A 19,644-nucleotide genomic window follows, 5' to 3' on the forward strand; every position below is an offset into this window, starting at 1 on the left:
TATTATATACGTGTGTGTGTGTGTGTGTGTGTGTGTGTGTGTGTGTGTGTGTGTGTGTGTGTGTGTGTGTGTGTATAAGTATATAATAATGTATATAATCAACAGCCCTTTTAAATGATAAATTACGTTGACCTCCATGAACTGTTAATGAATAAGTATACCATTACATTATTGATCTACCTGTAGTGTTCGAATATTCCCTCAACTTTCTGTACACATTAAAAAAAAACCCTCCAACCCAAGGAGAAAGTTTTTCAGGCTAGCCCAGGGGTAGGGAACCTTTAACACTCAAAGAGCCATTTGGACCCGTTTTCCACGGGAAAAGAAAACACTTGGAGCCGCAAATAATTTTTGACATTTAAAATAAAGATAAGACTGCATATATTGGGCTTTTTTACCTTTTTTACCTGCAGGGCAGGCAAGGATGGGGCCAGCGGCTCGGCCTTGCCGGCCGCCAGGAAAGCGCCCGCCCAGCTCGAACAAGGCGGGCGAGAGGGGAAGCCCGCAGCGCGGCCCAGCCAGCCACAGGCAATTGGTGTGCCCGCCCTGCTGCCTGCCCGGATGAAGCCGGCGGCTCGGCTCGTGGAGCCGCAGTGCAAGGGCAGAAGAGCCGCATGCGGCTCTCGAGCCGCAGGTTCCCTACCCCTGGGCTAGCCTCTTGGGCATTTTGATAAATACAGCATGCACCATTTTTTGACTTGGGAAACATCAAACACGCCTCATGCTCAATGTATTGTCAAAGGCTTTCACGTCTGGAATCGACTGGCTGTTGTGGGTTTTCCGGGTTGTGTGGCTGTGATCTGGTCGTTTTTGCTCCTAAGCTGTTGCCCTTGTCTATGGCTGGATCTTCAATGGCATGTCATGGTAAGATACGGCACATCTGTCTGTGGCACAGTGTAGAGAGTGGTTGCGTGGTGGGGTATGTGTCCAAACTTCACAGGAGAGCGAGGGGAATTTGCATGTGTCCGGGTGGAGTTCATTTGCGACTCCAGCCACATCTGCCACGGCACTTGCAATCACACCTGCAAGTCTCGCATGCTCAAAGCACACCACAGCGACTGTCAACATGCGGCCCTTGGGGGGCATACTACACCCATATGTGGATTGAAGGTAAAGAGGTAAAAAAAAATTTGGGAAAAAATATTGTTGTGCGTAGAGAAACTTGTGAAGGTTAAAATAGATTTGAATAATGGTTTATTGTTCACAGGAATAATTGATGAGAATAAGGTGGATAAAAGATATGGATTCATGTCTAAAATGGTGATAAGAGCCGCACATGCAGTAATAGCATCGGGATGGAAGGATAAGAAGAAATGGACTATCTTGAAATGGTTAGAGTATATTTGGGAACAAATACAACTGGACATTTTCGAATTAATGGCAAGAAATAATCTATGGCAAGATAAACAGTGAGAAATTTTGAAGATATGGACACAGTTCGAGGATTGGATGAGAGAAGCTGGAGTCAAAGAAGAAATATGGAAGAAGAGAATACAAAGAATGAACTTACTGCTGCTTAAGGAAATGAGATAGAAAACCTTGGGGGCGGGGGGAGAAAAAAAGGGGGGAAAGTATGGTTTGGAACATGTAAACAAAATGTATAAGGACAATGTATAAGTGTTATGAAATTTCAGACTATACAATAAATTTTTTTAAAAAAAACCATGTGGTCCGTGAGACGGGGGAGGGGGGAATAGGGAAAACAAGGAATTGGAAGGTCCTGCAAGTAGAATAGCAGAGGGTGCCTCAGCTGGGGGAAGGAGGGAGATTAGTGAGCCCAAGGAAGGTTGCCGGGGGAGGGGGGGAGGGTTATATCTCCCACTATATAGAACTGGACATCTTTGAACATCTCTTCAGGAATCTTTCGCTCCCTGTCCTCTTTGCTTACCAAAGTCTTGTCTGACTCAGTCATAGCTTCTGCTTACCATAGCTTCTGAGGCCTGACCCTACCCTTCCTCCTGCCACCCCACCCCTCTGCTAGTCACTTGGGACACCTAGCCCCCCTTGCCCCTCTAGATCTGGCCCTGCATGCTACTTATCTTTTTGCTACAAATTTTAATTCTTTTAAATTCTATCAAATTTTAAATGTAAAAAGGGGAGGGGGAGAGATCGGATCCTTCCATACCCACCAAAGAACTGTATCCTAAGCTGTGTTTTAGTAACATTTATTTCTTGTGCATGTAACCTCGCCCTCCGTGCTAATTGCTGTAACCCCAGTTAAGAATTTAAATATTAAACATCCGGACCATTATCAAAACACACAAGAGATGTCTGCTGGATGGAAGCCATACAGTGGATCTTAATGGGATCCAAGCAAACAATTTAATCCCTGAAGATGGGTGGCCCACTTCAAATAGGACATAAAACCCACAAATCCTAGAAAATCACTTTTATCATTCTGTGAAATCCTTCCAGGAAGTCTGCCAGCTATTGTGCCTCAGTTTTGAAATGGGCAACAACTCATCCCTGGGTAAGTAGAACACTCTCAAAAGGAGGATTATTACAACCCCTGAAGGACTAAACAAAACAAACATCCTTTCCTCTGCTCTCAGAAGTGACAGAAGCCTGTCACTGAAAGGGCTGCCAAGTATGCAATTTTCAGATTCAATGCTACTCACACTGCTACCACGTTTCCCTGAAAATAAGCCCTACCCCAAAAATAAGCCCTATTATGATTTTTCAGGCTTTTTGGAGGAGGCTTAAAATATAAACCCTACTCTGAAAATAAGCCCTACCAGTAGTTACAGATCAGGATGATGTGATCCAGCAGGGTGCTCCCTGCCAATGAGGCTGCAGCTTGCATCACATGTGACAGGGAAGCAACAGGGTTGCAGAGAGCCTGCTTTAATGAATTGTGAAGGTACTGTATTTCCCCTAAAATAAGCCCTACCCCGAAAATAAGCCCCAATGCATCTTTTGGTGCAAAAATTAATATACGACCCTGTCTTATTTTCGGGGAAACATGGTACCTGCGCCCCATTTTAAAATCAACAAATCCTAGAGCAGCAACATGCAACATGGGTGGAAAGCACCGCCGCAGCAGTTGCAGTTCTTCTCTGCCAGGGGGCACGTTCCTTCCAAACCCACTCAATGGATAGGATCGAAGACAGAACCCTCCCCCTTTACACCACTCAAAAAAAGGCTGCGCTGGGGTCTGTCAGACTTGTATTGGAGTGTTTGCGTTGTCATAAAGTGGAAAGCTGGCAAGAATGAGTGAAAAAGTTCTGTTAGGTAGGCACTAAAACCCGAGCGGAGCATCCTAAAACAAAGACGGTCTAGCATGCAGAGGATGAAGTTACAATTCTGCTTTGATTTTTACATAGAAAAGAGAATAGCAGAGGCTTTAACATCTGTCAATAATTAGTGCCTGCAAGTCAAAGACTTTGTCTTATGGGGTACTTGTTTTGAGAGGAAACACCAGGTGTCCCTGAAAAAGAAGGGTATGGGATTTATCAGGATTTATCTTACTACCCAACAGGCACTCAAAGTGCCTTATAACATTTTATGCATTAGGGTGTTGGGGTTTCCCAGGTTATCTCAGAACACAACCATCTCGAGCAACTCTCCAAAGACTACAGGAGCTGAAGAGGTCATAACAAGTCCAATTAAAAAAACACAAACCCCTCCTGATGCCTAACACTTTTAACAAAGAGCCATTAAGAATGGCAAAGCTCTGTCAACCCTTCACTTCCAAAACTTTCACCTTGAGGCTGAGGACAGCCAGGAAAACGTTCCTTCACTCAGGCATATCTATATGAGGCTGCCATCCCGACTCCAGGCTTTTCCCTTCCGGATGGACAGAAGGAGGGGAAGAGAGGCCTTCGGTCAGGCAGTCTCTGCCAAGCCACGTCTCCAGGCCCTCAGACCCGACCAAGGCCAGGAAGAGCGAGGGACTCTTTCAGCCTGGCAAACTGCAGTCAGAGCCTTAGGGGGGGAAAAACCCTTTTGCTTTGGAGGCTCTGTTAGGCAACACCTCCAGATTTCTCCTCTCAGCGATGACACAGGCAAGGAGGGAAATGGTGCCTTTATGAAGGCTGCTGCACTGCCAAAGCCTTTGAAAAGAGCCAGTGAATTTTAGGCTCTGCCAGATCTTCAGGTTGACATGCAGCCAAAGCCTTAGAAAAAGGGCTCATTTGAGTCCAGCTATCCAATTATGCCTTCAGATGACATTGGTGACAGAAAGAAGAGGCAGCTCCATTGCGTGATCCCCCAGGAACATAAGGCAGTGTCAGGGCACCTGTGGGAGCTTCAGGCTAGGCCTCTTAATCACCCTGAAAGGGGTCTTTTTATTCTCTCCTGTCTGCTTGGAACTATAGATAACAGGCATCTCTGGCCTCCCTGGCCAGATGGCTTTCTATCTCCCGGCTGACCTTGGGGGGAGACTTTCGCTTCATTACACTTTTCCCGCTCTTGCGCTACGTGGGAAAGGGCATGACGGGGGATGGCAACAGAGGGGTTATACTGTGAGGAAATTGAGTGACGGGTTAGAATTGGCTTCTGCAAAGCCAGGTTCAAAATGTCTATTCCAATAAAGCTTCTGATTAATGAAATCCAGAGCCTGTCATCGAATGGGATCCTAGACCTGACAGGCACAGAGAATGAGCGTTATATCAGCACAATTTTGAAACCATAGTTGGTACTGTTCTGAGGCATTTTGAGCCATAACAACAAAGTGGAAATGCAGAAACATGTAGTTTATTCTTCACTAGAATGACTACTGAAATAATAGAGAAATAATTCTCCTCGGCCTCAAGAATGAGGCTAGGAAAAACCACAAAAAAGCAATGGAAATCCTCTCTTCACTGCGGCAGGAAGAGAATAAAGGGAAAAACTTCCCTCCTCCTGATCATGTGATATTTTGTTGGGGAAATGGCCAGAGGAAGGTGGGGCGGTCCTAGTCTACTAGAAAGTTTTTCTGCGGCTGGCCTGACCACATGCAGCCCCAAGAACCCATGAGGGCGAAGAAAGCTGTCTTAAGAATTAGTGTGCAATTTCTCATCCATGCCACTTGCACAATGTATCAGTACCACTTCTGTCGCTGCACTTGAAATGTTCAATTTGTCCTCCAATTTGTCCTCTTATTACTATGTGGCTCCAAAATCTCCTTGTTACTTAAAGCCAGCTAAACAGTTAAGGCCCTGACCAACCTCTCTGTAGAGTAGGGCATGACTTGTAAAGTGTCAAGGTTCTGGAGGAAAAGATGGAGAATTCTAAGAGAATAGCCAGTGCATCTCCCTCTGGCTATCGGCACCTTGAGTGGCAAGCTGAAGATGCAGAATACATCAACTGACACCTGGGTTGATGATGGAATGAGGAGATCATCCATCATCTTTAGTCCTTGAGCCATCTGTCAAAGATCCAATCTTGGTTCAGTCTAGGTTGTCAGCATGGCAAGATTCTATCTGTTTGTAGTGGGAAGTGGGGATAAGTATTCCTTTCTTTCATTAGTCTTCATCTTTCCTCTAGGGAGTTCAGGCACAGTTTCCTCAATACCACCACCGCTTCATTTTCATAACAACCCTGTGAGGTAGATTAGACTGAGAGACAGTGAAATGACCTCACAGAGGCGTATCTAGGGAAAATGTAGCCCAGTGCAAAATCTGAGGAGTAGTCGCCCACCTCCCCACCCTCGGTATGGGAGGACGCCCTCCCCCACCACAACCAAACAATGTTTTCTGCACCAGGAGGAGGGGTGTGGGGGATGATTTTCCACCCCCACGTGACTAAATGGCTGCAGCCTGGGGACATTTGACCCCCTGGGCAGTCCACCCCTGCTTGGGCCTCCCCAATTAACTCTGTGGCTGAGCATAGGTCTGAACCCTGGTCTTCCCAAGGCTGGCTCCAACACCCAAAGCAACTACAAACAAACCAGGTCCTGAATCAGAGGTCAATGCAGGCCCTTTTTTGCTGAAAACATTAATAAATGCTGATGAGTCATTTTATAGCTATTTCCTCTAGAACAGGGGTGTCCAATTCTGGCGCTTCAGATGTTCATGGACTACAATTTCCAGAAGAGGCTGATGGGTATTGCAGTCCATGAACATCTGAAGTGCCAGAGTTTGCCCAGGGACACATCATCTCTGCCTCCTCCCACCCCAATTCCCTTTAGAAGTCCCACAGGTACTGCCCTTCCACAGCACTGCTGTCTGTTAATCTGGATCCTTGTTGACTCACCCCAAAGGTGAAAAGGGCAGACTCACAGGCATGGAGATTATAGCTAGCTGGTACTGCTGACCACGATGCCATTTTTTTTTCACTTAAGTCCCACACTTTTAGGAAGACACAGGCATGCAGAATGGTGACATGCATGCGACTTGGCAACACACACATACCCCATCCTCCCTCTCCCAAAGAGTCGCTTTGTTTCCTCCCGCCTCAGCGAAGATTGAAAAACTTGGCGAGGGGAAAGGATGTCGACAAATTGGTCCCCAGACCACTTGAAAAGACAGGCAAGATACGAGCGTGGCGAAGAAGGAAAGCGCAGATGGCACAGGCACAGAGAAGCATGCACAAAACCCCCCAAGGCAAGCATGCTGGCCTCCCTCGTGGTGTTTGGTCCACACTACAGGGGAGAGGTACGTAGATAGAAACCATGCTTGACCTTTACCTTGAATAGGGTAAGAATAATGAGCTGGGCTGGACTGGCTTGTAGTTAAGCCTGCAGTGCAGGTAAGAACACTGTGCTGACTTGGAGATGGAGTCTGAATTAAACCACTCTCAGGTTTCATACCTGGCCACAGTGCACCTGAAGCAGATAAATGGCACTGGTTAAAAACAAATGCCATGCGCTTGCCCCCCAAGGAAGTTGCACTGCCTGCATAGGCAAGTGGGGGTGGGGTGGGGAACCCAACACTCATTGTTGTCTCAACAAAGAGAATTGTTAATTTCGAAGTACAGGCCTAGAAAAGAAAGCAGAGTGGAAGAGGATTTATTTTGTATGCTAGCCAACGTTTAAAAGAAGGGAGAAAGGATGTGATAAAGGTTAATTTGCAAGCCTTCCCAAGAAAAATAAAGTGTCAGCAGGGCAGACGAAGCTATTATACTGAGCTGATGCTAAGAAAGTGCACATCACTTTCCGGCTTGCTCTGGATCCGATTCAGCATGGACAGGACTCAGTCCCTTCAATCACCCAACATACGCCTTTCACTTCTGCTTGTCTGCAGTCATAGCCAGCTCTGCACTGGTGCCATTTTCCCCGCTAACACTGTTGTTCTCTTCTGCAACAGTTTTGAACAGAAAAGAACAATAATTTGGATAGAAAAAAATAGTACCAATGAGGACTGTTTGCCACCCCTACCCTCAGAAGATACTGCCTTCGATATGATGTTACTAAGGCTAGAAAGGCAGTGGGACATTCTTTTTGCTTTGGGGGAAGGGAAATGCTGCTGGGCATGTGTAGTTAACTAAATGGGGGAGTATATAGCCCCCCCCCACTCTCAAAAGCCCACCAAATTATCACCGAAAAGGGCACATGAGCAGCTTGTGCAAACACCCGATGCTCAACTCTTCCCAGTTATTATGTGAATGCTTTTATGAATTTTGCTGAAAATTAACCCTGACAGAAGGTTTTCCATCAACGGAAATGGACTTGCTTGCTCTTGCTCTTGAAGAAGACTGAAATCCACACACACACCCCACCCCCAATGTTGCTCCTGGGGAATGGGAGACTTCAGGAACAGTCTGGCAGGGGGTGGAGGTCTGCAGCAGAAGGGGAGAGAGAGACAGGTAAAAGTTGCCTCCTGCTTCCATATGCAAAGCTGGACACCTGGCTCCAATCCAATTAACAGAAGTCCCAACATGTTCTTGTTTGGTACTAATTTGTAAAAGTCAGAATTGGTGTGTTTGGAAATACTACAAAGCCTCAGAGTATTATGAGGTCAAGAATCCTGTACAATACCCTTGTGCTGTTTCAATAAATGACATACATCTGGTAGATAGCCAAAAATGCCGTAAAGCAGTGGTTCTCAACCTTCCTAATGCTGCGACCCTTTAATACAGTTCCTCATGTTGTCGTGACCCCCAACCATAACATTATTTGTGTCTCGGTTCCTAAGACCATCGGAAATATGTGTTTTCCGATAGTCTTAGGCAACCCCTGTGAAAGGGGCGTTCAACCCGCAAAGGGGTCGTGACCCACAGGTTGAGAACCGATGGCGTAGAGAAACAGCTAAGAACGTGAGCTGTAAATGAGGGGCTTCTCCCCATAAAATTTGGAACTCAGTGCTTGCTCAGCTTTTGGTCCCATAGAAATGGAAAGGTGGCTCTCAGCAGTCCAAAGAAGCAGGATTTACCACTTCAGGTTCCTAGATGGGTATGGATGTGCGTGGAATATTTCTAGATTGTTCTCTATGAGAACAGATACTACAGGGCTACGTAGGAGCTTGTTCTCTTCACTGGAAATATTAAGAACCACCAAGCTCTGCAGAAACAACCTAAACCCTGCATTAGAAATTGTAGTACAGGCCAGATTATAGCTGCAGAACTGCTGAAAAACAAAACACTACAGTTTGAAGTCCTCTTAAAATGCAAATTGGAAGAATTGTTTCATACAGAAATAACTGTTGGGCCCATACTACCACAGTGGAAATGGAAGACAGTGCCTGGGGCCGTGTCACCCCCCCCCCCCCCCGCGCGCACACACACACACACACACTGTGCCCCCCCTCCCCTCAAAATTTATGCAAAACAAATTTTCTGGAAATTGCAAATTATCTATGTGACCAGTTTGGCAATCTGCTATTATAACAAGAAGCAACCTAATGGCAGAACTTTCCCCTGATGCACTGAGCCTTCAAACTATTACAAAACAATCCTTTCCAAGCCTCTTGCATCAGCTGAAGGGCTCCTGGAGGAAGGTGCTGCCACTAGTAGAACGGACCTATTATGCAAGACTTATGTGAGACTTGTGGGTGAAACCATCCAACGATCTAGGAGGCCTGCTTCTTTTTATCAGCCTGCGGGAAGCACAACGGAAGGGGGTCACCGTCTTTCTCTTTCAAAAGGATAATTTAACGCATTTGGTTGCAAGAGTTCTGGCTTACCGAAAGGAGGTAGTCCATAGGCTTGGGTGGTCTGAGGATACACAGCGTAAGTCTGAGATGACTGCTGCAGTGCTTGGTACTGAGTCTGGCCAGAATAAGAGGCCATCGTTTCCGATACGGGTACAGACAGGATATGTGCATATGGCCTTCGAAGAGAAAAAGAAAACGGTCTGCTATTAAGAAGTAGGGTTATTATCAACCAGCAGATTGAAACATCAGGAAGCCTAAGGAATGCTGGGGAGAGGGCAGTCCAACCCCACCCGAGCCACAGGTGTCCTTTGTCTACAACAGTATAGATACATCTGCCTTCACCTTCAGAAAGTAGGGCAGGGTCTTTTTTGTGGTGTCCCCTCACTTGTGGAATGCCCTCCTCACACACAGCCACTCAATTCCATCTTTAATCTTTTTTGAGAGGCCAGATGAGCGGGCCTCAGGTGTTTCCTTTCTGCAGTTTGCTTGTTTTATCCACTGCTGTGTCCATTTGCTATGAACCCTGCGGTTTTCTAGGCTCCTGTCCCATTTGGGTCCTGTCACGTACACAAGACCAGAATAAGTCTATTGCTACTACTGCCCCAACACAGGCTTCCAGAATTTTATAGATCTAGTTCTTGCCCCTCTCCGTGGAAAGGCAAAGGAGAAGCTGTCCCCCTCACCCCACAATTTAAAAGAATCCTTTGAGGAATTAGAGATGAAAATGCTCTGGAAGTAATAACAAACACTGTGTTGTGAACATAAATGGCCTTCAACATGAACATTATCTGAATATTCCCTCAGATGCCAAGCTACCTATTGTGAAAGTTTAATGACAACAGACATTTTGGGGACACAAAAAAAGAATTGAACATCCTGATCTAACACTATTCAACTTACTTTGCAGAATACATCTGTGAGGTATATTCATTCGGTGACCTTGAGATGTAATCAGGACATGGCATAACTGGGAAAAAATGTATACAAGTTATTTCTTGATCATCATCTCAAAAAGTATTTGATCATCATCTCAAAAAGTATTTGATCATCATCTCAAAAATGATGGGTGTCAGATGTTACATTGCTGATACATTGTATCAGAATACACGCTACTCTGAGCACAAGGAAAACCAGATTATCTATCCAAATTAAATTATGAAAATATCAACTTTCAAAAACTTATTGCACAAGGGTTAACTCTCTAACATATAGTAACTATAGTAGCTCTTGGGGAATGACACTTTTTTATGTAAGTACTGGACAGGTATTTATCAAAGATGGACATAGTAATATGTTTGTCAAAAGAGACAAGTCAGAATAATTCTTTGTGCATATTTCATTTAAAAAATTTACACAAAAGGGGGGGGGGGGAAGCATCTCCTGCAATTGCAGACAAGCACTGTTCTGATATGTAAGAATCTCCTCAACAAGATAGCAGAAAACATTCTAACAGGCAGGTTCTCTGTCCCTGTCCTATGCCATGCCAAATCACCAAATTCTTTTTCCATTTACCCTTTGGTAGAAATAGATTTTAAAGTCAGTGTGGTACGACTATTTATTTATTTTATATTTGTATATTACATTTTTACCCCGCCAATCTCCCGAGGAACTCGTGACGGGTTACATGTAAAACATATAAAAACAATAAAAATAAAGTAGTATAAAAATATAAACATTAAAAACCAATTCCAGCAAGATGGCATAGGAAAAAACCTACTTGGGGACATAGAAGGCAGACGTGTGCGCCATAGCCAGATGAGGGCCATGGGATGATATTAGAAAAAGGGATGCCCAGCTGGCTCAGCAGAAAAGGCCCAGAGGAACAACTTCGTTTTACAGGCACTGCAGAACTGAGACAGACTATGCAGGGCCCAGGTGTCACCAGGGAGTGCGTTCCACCAGGCCGGGGCAGTAAAAGCCCTGCTCTGTAGTCGTTGCCAGTGGAACAGCCTTGGGGCCTGGGACCACCAACAAATTCCCCTCCACAGACCAGAGGGGTCTTTGAGGGCAGTAAGGGGAGAGGCCATCTTGCAGATAGGCAGGTTCAAGACCACTTAGGGCAGGGGTCTGCAACCTGAGGCTCTCCAGATGTCAATGGACTACAATTCCCATCTGCCAATTGGCCATGCTGGCAGGGGCTGATGGGAATTGTAGTCCATGAACATTTGGAGAGCCGCAGGTTGCAGATCCCTGACTTAGGGCCTTAAAGGTTAACACCAAAAACTTAGAGTGTATGGGTTTGAATTCCAGTTCTGCCATGGAAGCTTGTTGGGTGACTTTGAACCAGTCACCCTCTCAACCTAGTCTATCCACAGGGATGTTGTGAGGATAAAATGGAGAAGAGAAACCATTTTGGAGAAAAGTGGAGCATAAATATCAAAACAAGTATGCAAAAATTACTGGCAAATGCTTCCTTGATTCATGCAGGATCAGGAAGAAAAAACAACTTGCAGCTATTGCAGCAAAACAAGTTTTTTGGGGATGTGGAAAGTCCAAATGTTCTGTTCTTCAAAGTCAAACTTTCATAATAGACAGGAATCAAGCCCACTGCTCAGTCTATAATACCATTCAGATCTGAAGAAGTTACGACAGTTGCTCATCAGTAACTGATGGACTCTTCTAGAAAGCTTTCTAAGGGAAAGAAGGAAACCCACCCCCCTCCCTTTAGCCAGCAGCTCTCACACCCAGAACATGAGTCAAAGCAAGGTACTGGTGCCTTCACATCCACCGAGTAAGTTCCTTTCTGTTCACCACAGAGAGAGAAGTGGGAATAGACCTCCTCTCTTTAGCTTCGCTGACAGGAACTTTCAAAGACTTTGGCCTCTATGTTTGTTTTGAATTATTTAGGAATCCTAGTCTTTAGTTAATTTATGCATTGGGTGGGGAAATGTCCTCAGATGCCTGTCCAGATTTAGTTTTCGTTTTTTAATGATAGAAATTGATTCCCAGGAAGCCAGAAACAATAATAGTAATGGGAACATTTGTACTGAATATTACCTCCTATGTTACAGAAGAAACCCAGGTGAAGGACAGCAGAGGAACTATCCTTATATAAGTGGTTGGCCCCCATACCAATCATGAACAGCAGCACAGTGGGTCTACTAACACACTAATACACAAGTCTACTAACACACACACATGAACAGACATCACAGACAAGTAAAAATATCAGACTGTTTTTAAAAGCTTGATAAGAGCCAAATATGTCAACCGTGGAATTCACTGCCTTAGAGCGTGGTGGAGTCTCATTCTTTGGAGGTTTTTTAAACAGAGGCTGGATGGCCATCTGACAGGAGTGCTTTGATTATGTGTTCCTGCATTGCAGGGGGTTGGACGATGGTCCTTGTGGTCTCTTCCAACTCTATGAGGAGAGTTTGGATTTACATCCCACCTCTCTCCTGTAAGGAGACTCAAGCTGTCTTACAAGCTCCTCTCCCTTCCTCTCCCCACAACGCACACCTTGTGAGGTAGGAGGGGCTGAGAGAGTTCCGAAGAACTGTGACTAGCCCAAGGTCACTTAGGAGGAATGTAGGAGTGCAGAAACACATCTGGTTCACCAGATAAGCCTCTGTCACTCAGGTGGAGGAGTGGGGAATCACACCCGGTTCTCCAGATTAGAATCCACCTGCTCTTAACCACTACACGAAGAGGGAGAGATCTTCAGGCAGGTGTTCTCCAGTCTGCCTACTTCTTTGGTGATTCCATCCCCCGCCTCCAGTTTGGCTCTTGTAATGTTGCCACTGATTTTTCCTTCTCTTTCAAAAATGCTTCCAAACCAGCATCCTGGTTCAGTCCAATTCCCTCTCAAAACATCCAAGAGAATCCATCGTCTCTTGAAAGAATCACCAATACAAGAAGTGCTGTATTAAAACGCAATGCATGAATTTTATGTTTTTAACAGTTAAGCTTAGCTTAACTTTTTTTAACTTTTCTTGGATTTTAGTTATTAATATTAATTTGTATTAAACTCTCTTTTTCTCTTTCTCTTATTCCCTCCTAATCTTCCCTATCTCTCTTCTTTATTTAGACTTTTGTGAGATGTTATGATTTTATGTAAATTCTCTCACTCTTATCCCTTTCTTCCCCTTTTCTTAACTTCCTTTTCCCAAACAACAGAGCCTTAAGACCTTTGGACCAATATAGAAAATATTCTAAGTTGTTTGCTAGAACTCTGTATAACACTCCTTTTAAATCTCCAATAAAAATATATTTTAAAAAAGAAGTGCTGTAGCGCAGCAGCTAGTGGCGTGATCCAGGAAATCCAGCATTGCCTTGCTAGGCAGCCCTCAGGTAAGCAATTTATTTTGCGTCTGCCCCCTTACTATTCTCACCTTACAATCTATTCTATAGAGATAATATTGACCTATGCGCTTGGCACTCTGCACAGTGCTATACTGAATGATGCTTCTTTTATTAAAATATGAATGCCACTGATCAGCGGCCAAAGAACTATACAGCTTTAACTGCTGGTGAGTATATTGCTATCTTAGCCACAATCCACAGGGGCAACTGAAGCCAATACTCCTGGACAGCCTCCCACTGGTCCACTCCCACTTCCACAAATCCTGGCTTCTAAAGCATTCTTAATTTACAAGGCATTGGCCCAGTGCTTTAGAAAGGAGGTTCAGTGGCACAGCCTGTGTAGGAACCACCTGATTCAACCTCCAGCATCCCCAGTGAAAGGATCTCAGAAAGATCTTCCTCTACCTGAGAGCCCCTTCTGGTCAGAGCACACAATATTTAACTAAAGAAGAGAAGAAAAAGAGCTGGTTTTTAGAACTCACTTTTCTCTACCTTTATGGAGTCTCAAAGCAGCTTACAAACTCTTTCCCTTCCCCTCCCCACAACAGACACCTTGTGAGGTAGGTGGGGCTGAGAGAACTGTGACTAGCCCCAAGGTCACCCAGCAGGCTTCATCTGGAGGAGCCGGGGAACAAACCCAGGTCTCCAGATTAGAGTCTGTCACTCATGTGGAGGAGTAGGGAATCAAACCTGCTTCTCCAGATTAGAGTCCACTGCTGTTGACCACAACAGCACAATGGCTGCAACCCTAAGAACATTTTCCTGGGATTAGGTCGTGCTGAATAAAATAGGATTCACTTGTGAGCACACCTGCTTAGGATAGCTCCTTGGATGGACCAATGGACCATCCCTTCTTTGGGGAAGGGCTGGGGCTCAGCAATAGAGCACATGTTTCATATGCAGAAGCCTGAGTATATTTTAGCTAAAAAGATCTTAGGTGGGGTCACTTGGATAACTGGCCCTGCTCTGCCTAAGGTACTAGGGAGCTCCTCCAACTCACAGTTAGATGAAACTGCGGTCTGACTCTAGCTGCGTATTTTCAAATAAAACAGCTATCATTACTTTCGTTCTCCTTTCGGCAGCTTCCACACCCAACTCTTAAATTATGTATTTTTAAAAAACTGAAAAGTAAAAAAGGAGTTTTCACAGGAGCACGTGCCACAAAGGAAAATGCAAACGATCACATATGCCTCTCTAGGCTGCAAATAAAGTTCGCATAGTCTGTGCACGACAACTTCGAGGAGGGCTTTTTGCCACAACAAAAGGGTGAAATGAAGCCCGGCGGTTATTTTAAACCAGTCTACAAAGACAGAGAAGCCACTTACTTTCGCTGGACATGGACAGGTTTGCACCAAGGCTCGAGGGCTCGGGTTTCTGATCACTACCGTCTGCGTTGTTCACTTGCCTGAAAGGAATGACAACAGACATGAGCACCAGTACGAGCCTCCTGTGCAGTGCAGAAGCATTGATCGGGAAGAGCCATGGCTCAGGAGTAAAAGAATTAGGACTAATAAAAGGAAACACTTCTTCACGCAACGTGTGATTGGTGTTTGGAATATGCTGCCACAGGAGGTGGTGATGGCCACTAACCTGGATAGCTTGAAAAGGGGCTTGGACAGATTTATGGAGGAGAAGTCGATCTATGGGTACCAATCTTGATCCTCCTTGATCTGAGATTGCAAATGCCTTAGCAGACCAGGTGCTCGGGAACAGCAGCAGCAGCAGCAGCAGGCCATTGCTTTCACCTCCTGCATCTGAGCTCCCAAAGAGCCACTGCGAGTAGCAGAGTGCTGGACTAGATGGACTATAGTCTGATCCAGCAGGCTCTTTCTTATGTTCTTATGTGTCTTGCATGCTAATGGTCCCATATTCAATCCCTCACATCTCCAGCTAAAACCACTGAGAGGTGCTATTGGACCAGGGGTAGGGAACCTGCGGCTCTCCAGGTGTTCAGGAACTACAATTCCCATCAGCCCCTACCAGCATGGCCAATTGGCCATGCTGACAGAGGCTGATGGGAATTGCAGTTCCTGAACATCTAAAGAGCCGCTGGTTCCCTACCCCTGTATTGGACAATACTGAGCTTGAAACACCAAGGAAATCTTTCTAATGGATAGAAGGGAGTTATAAATTCCAACCCAGTACATTGACACATGCTGCTAATCAAAAAATAATAATGCATGTATTACATACCTTAATATCTGTTCACCCGATTCCTGCATCTTGGCTTTTTTCATCTGCATAAACAAATGTGCACAAAGATATCTGGTTAGTTAAGCATAATTAAAGCAATTCCAGCCTACAGAGAGCAGGATCCACAAACTGCTGGGGATAAACAGTCTTTCATTTGTCTACATTTGAATATATAGCACATAAATCAAAAAGGAGGTATCCTCTGAACAGCCACTTCGATTGTAGGAAGACTCCTTGAGCTGGAAGGAGACACCAGACCTGGCTTGTGGGAAGGGGAAGACACAGGCTACTGATTTTCAAGAAAGCCATTCTGAGCAGAAATCTTAATCTGTCAAGAAAATCCAGATTTGCCATCATTCCGATCAGTCGGAAATTTCAGCCATGTATAATTTGGATCCCTGCCCTCCAAAAGTAATAATGAACAAATTAGTCCTTAGCTAGTACATTAACAATAGCAGAGTACCATAAATTTATAAATTAATGTTGAAACAAGTTTTTGAGCACATACAATCACATGTGCAAATTCTTCTTCCCTTTCAGTGCCACACTGAGATCAGGTCATTGGTCATTCCCAAGGCAAATCTGGGAAATACTCAAAGTTCAAGATGCCCTCCTCCTTAGAGTGAGGATAGTAAGACCTCCTTTTGCCAGTCAGAGGCCTTTAAAAAAAAAACTAATTCTCATGGGCAGGGTACTTTCCACAGTTTCCACACAGAGGGCAATCAAAACACCTGTTTCTATAAAATGGTGGAGTTCCAGCTTCTGAGAGGACTGTATTTACAGATGCCCCAGAGAACTGACCCTGCAAAGAAAGTCAAGCTACATAATAGCCATCAATCATTGAGTTTCCCACTTCAAATAACAAGTTCATCTCTTGGAAATGGGGCGGGGGGAGGAGGTGAATTCTAATCATAATGTTTTAAATTCTACAAAACATTACCTGTGCCATCAGTTTCGACCTTTCCAATCTCACTATAGAAATGGCGGTGAAAAAGTCCAGCCTCACATATGGAAAAGATGAGGAAAGCAAAGCTTTAACCCTTAAGCCCTGAGCCTTAACAGGTGCAGATAAGAAATGTTAACCTTCCTGCTAACCTGGCACGTGGCACGTTTCTGCGGCGCTTGGAATCTGATAGCATATTTTAATGATAGCCATCTGCGTGCAAATGACCATGTTTAGTATTGGAGGAGCTACATTAAATTACCCAGTCTGGGTTACTATGTCAATAAATGGAATAGATACAATCTAGCCTACAATGTAGAACACTTACATAAACGTTACCCATGGCTCCTCCAGCACAGGCTGAAAACAGGAGAAGAAATGGTCTCTGCCTGGACTTCAGTCAAAAAAGTGTTAGTCAAAAGCAGGACTTGCTTAGTTTGACAGCAGAATCTACTCCCTGAAATCCACCTCTTTCATGCTTCAAGCCGCTGGAAACACAGTTGTTTCTATGGGTAACCTTATTCTGTTATTCATTTAGGTATGTATTCCTAAATATTTGCACTGTTCTTCCCCACGGGGATCCAAAGAGACATTCCTATCTTTCCCATTTTACCCTCACAACAATCACCTTATGAGGTAAGTTGGCATGACGGGGAAGGGAGTGTGGGAATGGATGACAGGCCCAAGGTTGCTAAGTGGCGTACCTTATCAGAGCACGGGTATAAACCCAGGTCACTATGCTGGCTCTCTATTGCAACTATTTTGATCAGTTCTTCACATTGTTAGGTTACAGACAGTGGCTTGGTTTTTATGCAGTGTTTACTCTTGATTTGGTGCTAAATGAATGAGTCTTGAAGGCGACCCTAGCTTATGTGAGGGATCCCTCCACAGTGTCTGACTGTTTCCCACAGCAAAACAGGTTATCCAGAACATATAAATCAGCAAACCGTGGCTTGGGCTTAGGAGGGAACAAGCCATGGTTTACAATCCTCATCGAAAGGACAAGTGCTAAGCCCAAGTTTGCTGGTTTGGAAGTAATGCAAAAAGTAGGGCCTGTAGAGAATTTGAAAGCTACGAATTTGCTTGCTTTGTGCAGGGGAAGAAATCACAAACGGATCCTGAAGTTTCCTGGCAGGTGCTCATAGTTGCTAAAGTTGCCATCCCACGTCTCACCAAAATCATCAGGAGGTTCATACAGATGATTCTGTACTCCCTACTGAGTGTCATTCCCCTGCCAGCTGCCTGAGTTTTTGCACTCTTCAATTAAAAATCTTTGCATCAGCCAAACAACATCTCATGTCAAAATGCCACTTTCCCATCCCTTGCTTCTTGCAAAGTTTTTGACACTTGCTACAGTCCAATCTTCTGCAAGTTTACAAGGATGTAAGTCCCAAACAAGTGACTGTAGAGAAGCTGCGGAACAGCTTCAGGCATTCCTGGAGGACACATTGGAGCTGGACCCTTTTTAATCAGGCTTCCGACCTGGTCATGGGACAGAGATGGCTTTGATTGTTAAGATCTCTGGAGGCACCTGGACTAGGGCAGGGAAGTGCTGTTGTTATTCCTTGATCTGACAGCAATGTTTGAGACAGTCGATCATGATCTTTTGCTCACCGCCTTGCTAATACTTGGATTCATGGGACAGACGTACAGTGGCTGATCTTATTCCTCCTGGGTTGGGGACAGAGGGCAGACGAAGGGAGAGGATGTCACTATGGTGTTTGCTGGTGTGTGGAGTTCTGCAAGGAGCGATCCGTTCCCCAAGGTTATTTAACATCTACAAGCACTTTCTTGTCCAGCTGGGCCAGAGTTATAGGCTGGGTTGTCACCAGTTGACACCCAGTTGTATCTGTTGATGGGCAGAGGCTGCCCCAGATACACTGACCAGTTGTTTGGGGCTGTGGTGAAATGGCTGAAATAGAGTTGTCTGAAATTAAATCAAAGACAAGGTGCTGTGGCTGGGGAGAATTGGGAATGGTTTGCCAGCTCCCAACTTTAGACAGTACGTAACTGACACCTGCACTGACCATTAAGAGTCTGGGTGTGATCCTAGACGCCACCCTCTCTATGAAGGCACAGGTCACAAAGGTAGCCAAACCGGCATCTTCCCATCTACATTGCTGCCTTAAGTTCATCCTGCCTTAAGTTCATTCCTGTCCCACTTATAGCTTGGAAAGTTACTTAAACTGAGCTACAAGTACTCGCCTGGGAGACAGAAAATGGAAGCTTTAGTCCTGCTTCCCTCAGCAGCCAGTGGGAAACACCTCTGCCTCAGACCAGAAGAAACCATCACAGTAAGTTTCCAAGGTCCCATTTTAATGGTTACATCAATCGGTGCATATTAGGGCAGATTATTTGGTAAATCTGAATGGTCAAAAAAAATTTAAAGGCAATTTTTTTGGAGAGCCAAATAGCATGGCACCACAAATACTCAATAGATTTCAGCTTTTTTCGACTTTCCTATCTTCCTGGTCCTGCAGGCAGCCATGTAAACACTCTCTCCCCGCTCGCAAATCCAGTTCCAACTTTGCAAGCAGGGAGATGGCCCTACACAACTGAATGCAGAGGTCAGCTCAGCCAATCCCTGCATTCAATTGTGCAGGGCTTGTATTTTTTGGGTTTGGCTTTACAAACACTATAAACATTTCAGGCCTTTTAAAGCTGAACTCAAAAATCACCAAAAAAAAAAAGTTGTCCACCCCTAGTGTGCACGAATTAGAAAAGATGAGTTCTGTTCAATCCTGTTCAAAAAAGAGATGAGTTTTGACATGGAAAACCCAAGACAGAGCGATGAGTTGCCTCGGTTTCATTCAGGCCAAGCCAGCATGCTGGGCACTTTATGTTGCCTTGGTAACAGGCCTGCTGCTGGGGAGCTGCTCCTCCAGCTTGGATCAGGGCTTCTTAAGTTATCCTGACAGCTTAGGAGGAAGTGCTGCCACTGTCACTCTCAGCCACAGAAACCTTTACGTCTTGGCCATCTCCTCCAGCTCCACAGCCCATGCACTCTGCATGGTGTGTTAAAGGGAAAACCTCTCCACCGTCTCATGGAGTTTAAGCAGACTTGATTAAAAGGCTGTAGTCCTACATGTGTGGAATAGGGAGGAAGTCCATGAAGGTGGAGCGCTAGGGGTTTGAGGGTTAACTTCCATGTAAACACATTTCTTATAACACAGCCGCTATCAACAACCATGTTTT

At 44.9% G+C, this 19,644-nt stretch overlaps 1 protein-coding gene across 3 annotated transcripts in view; it reads right to left on the reverse strand.

Annotated features, from left to right (window-relative positions):
* Nucleotides 1-19,644, reverse strand: part of EYA3 (EYA transcriptional coactivator and phosphatase 3) — a 66,905-nt gene that overhangs the window by 14,125 nt on the left and 33,136 nt on the right. The window contains exons 1-6 of one of the 3 annotated variants that reach the window (XM_048500276.1): nt 16,778-16,803; nt 15,507-15,550; nt 14,639-14,718; nt 9,912-9,978; nt 9,042-9,187; nt 6,608-6,745 (exon numbers count right to left, since the gene is read on the reverse strand). In XM_048500276.1, the coding sequence (XP_048356233.1) occupies nt 6,608-6,745; nt 9,042-9,187; nt 9,912-9,978; nt 14,639-14,718; nt 15,507-15,550; nt 16,778-16,792 (490 nt within the window). In that variant the 5' untranslated portion in view covers nt 16,793-16,803. Of the gene's footprint in view, nt 1-6,607; nt 6,746-9,041; nt 9,188-9,911; nt 9,979-14,638; nt 14,719-15,506; nt 15,551-16,777; nt 16,804-19,644 lie in introns of those variants that run through there. The other 2 variants (XM_048500275.1, XM_048500278.1) reach the window with 2 other exon arrangements.

This window comes from Sphaerodactylus townsendi, linkage group LG06 (genome assembly GCF_021028975.2).
Source record: "Sphaerodactylus townsendi isolate TG3544 linkage group LG06, MPM_Stown_v2.3, whole genome shotgun sequence".
Taxonomy (NCBI): Eukaryota; Metazoa; Chordata; class Lepidosauria; order Squamata; family Sphaerodactylidae; genus Sphaerodactylus; species Sphaerodactylus townsendi.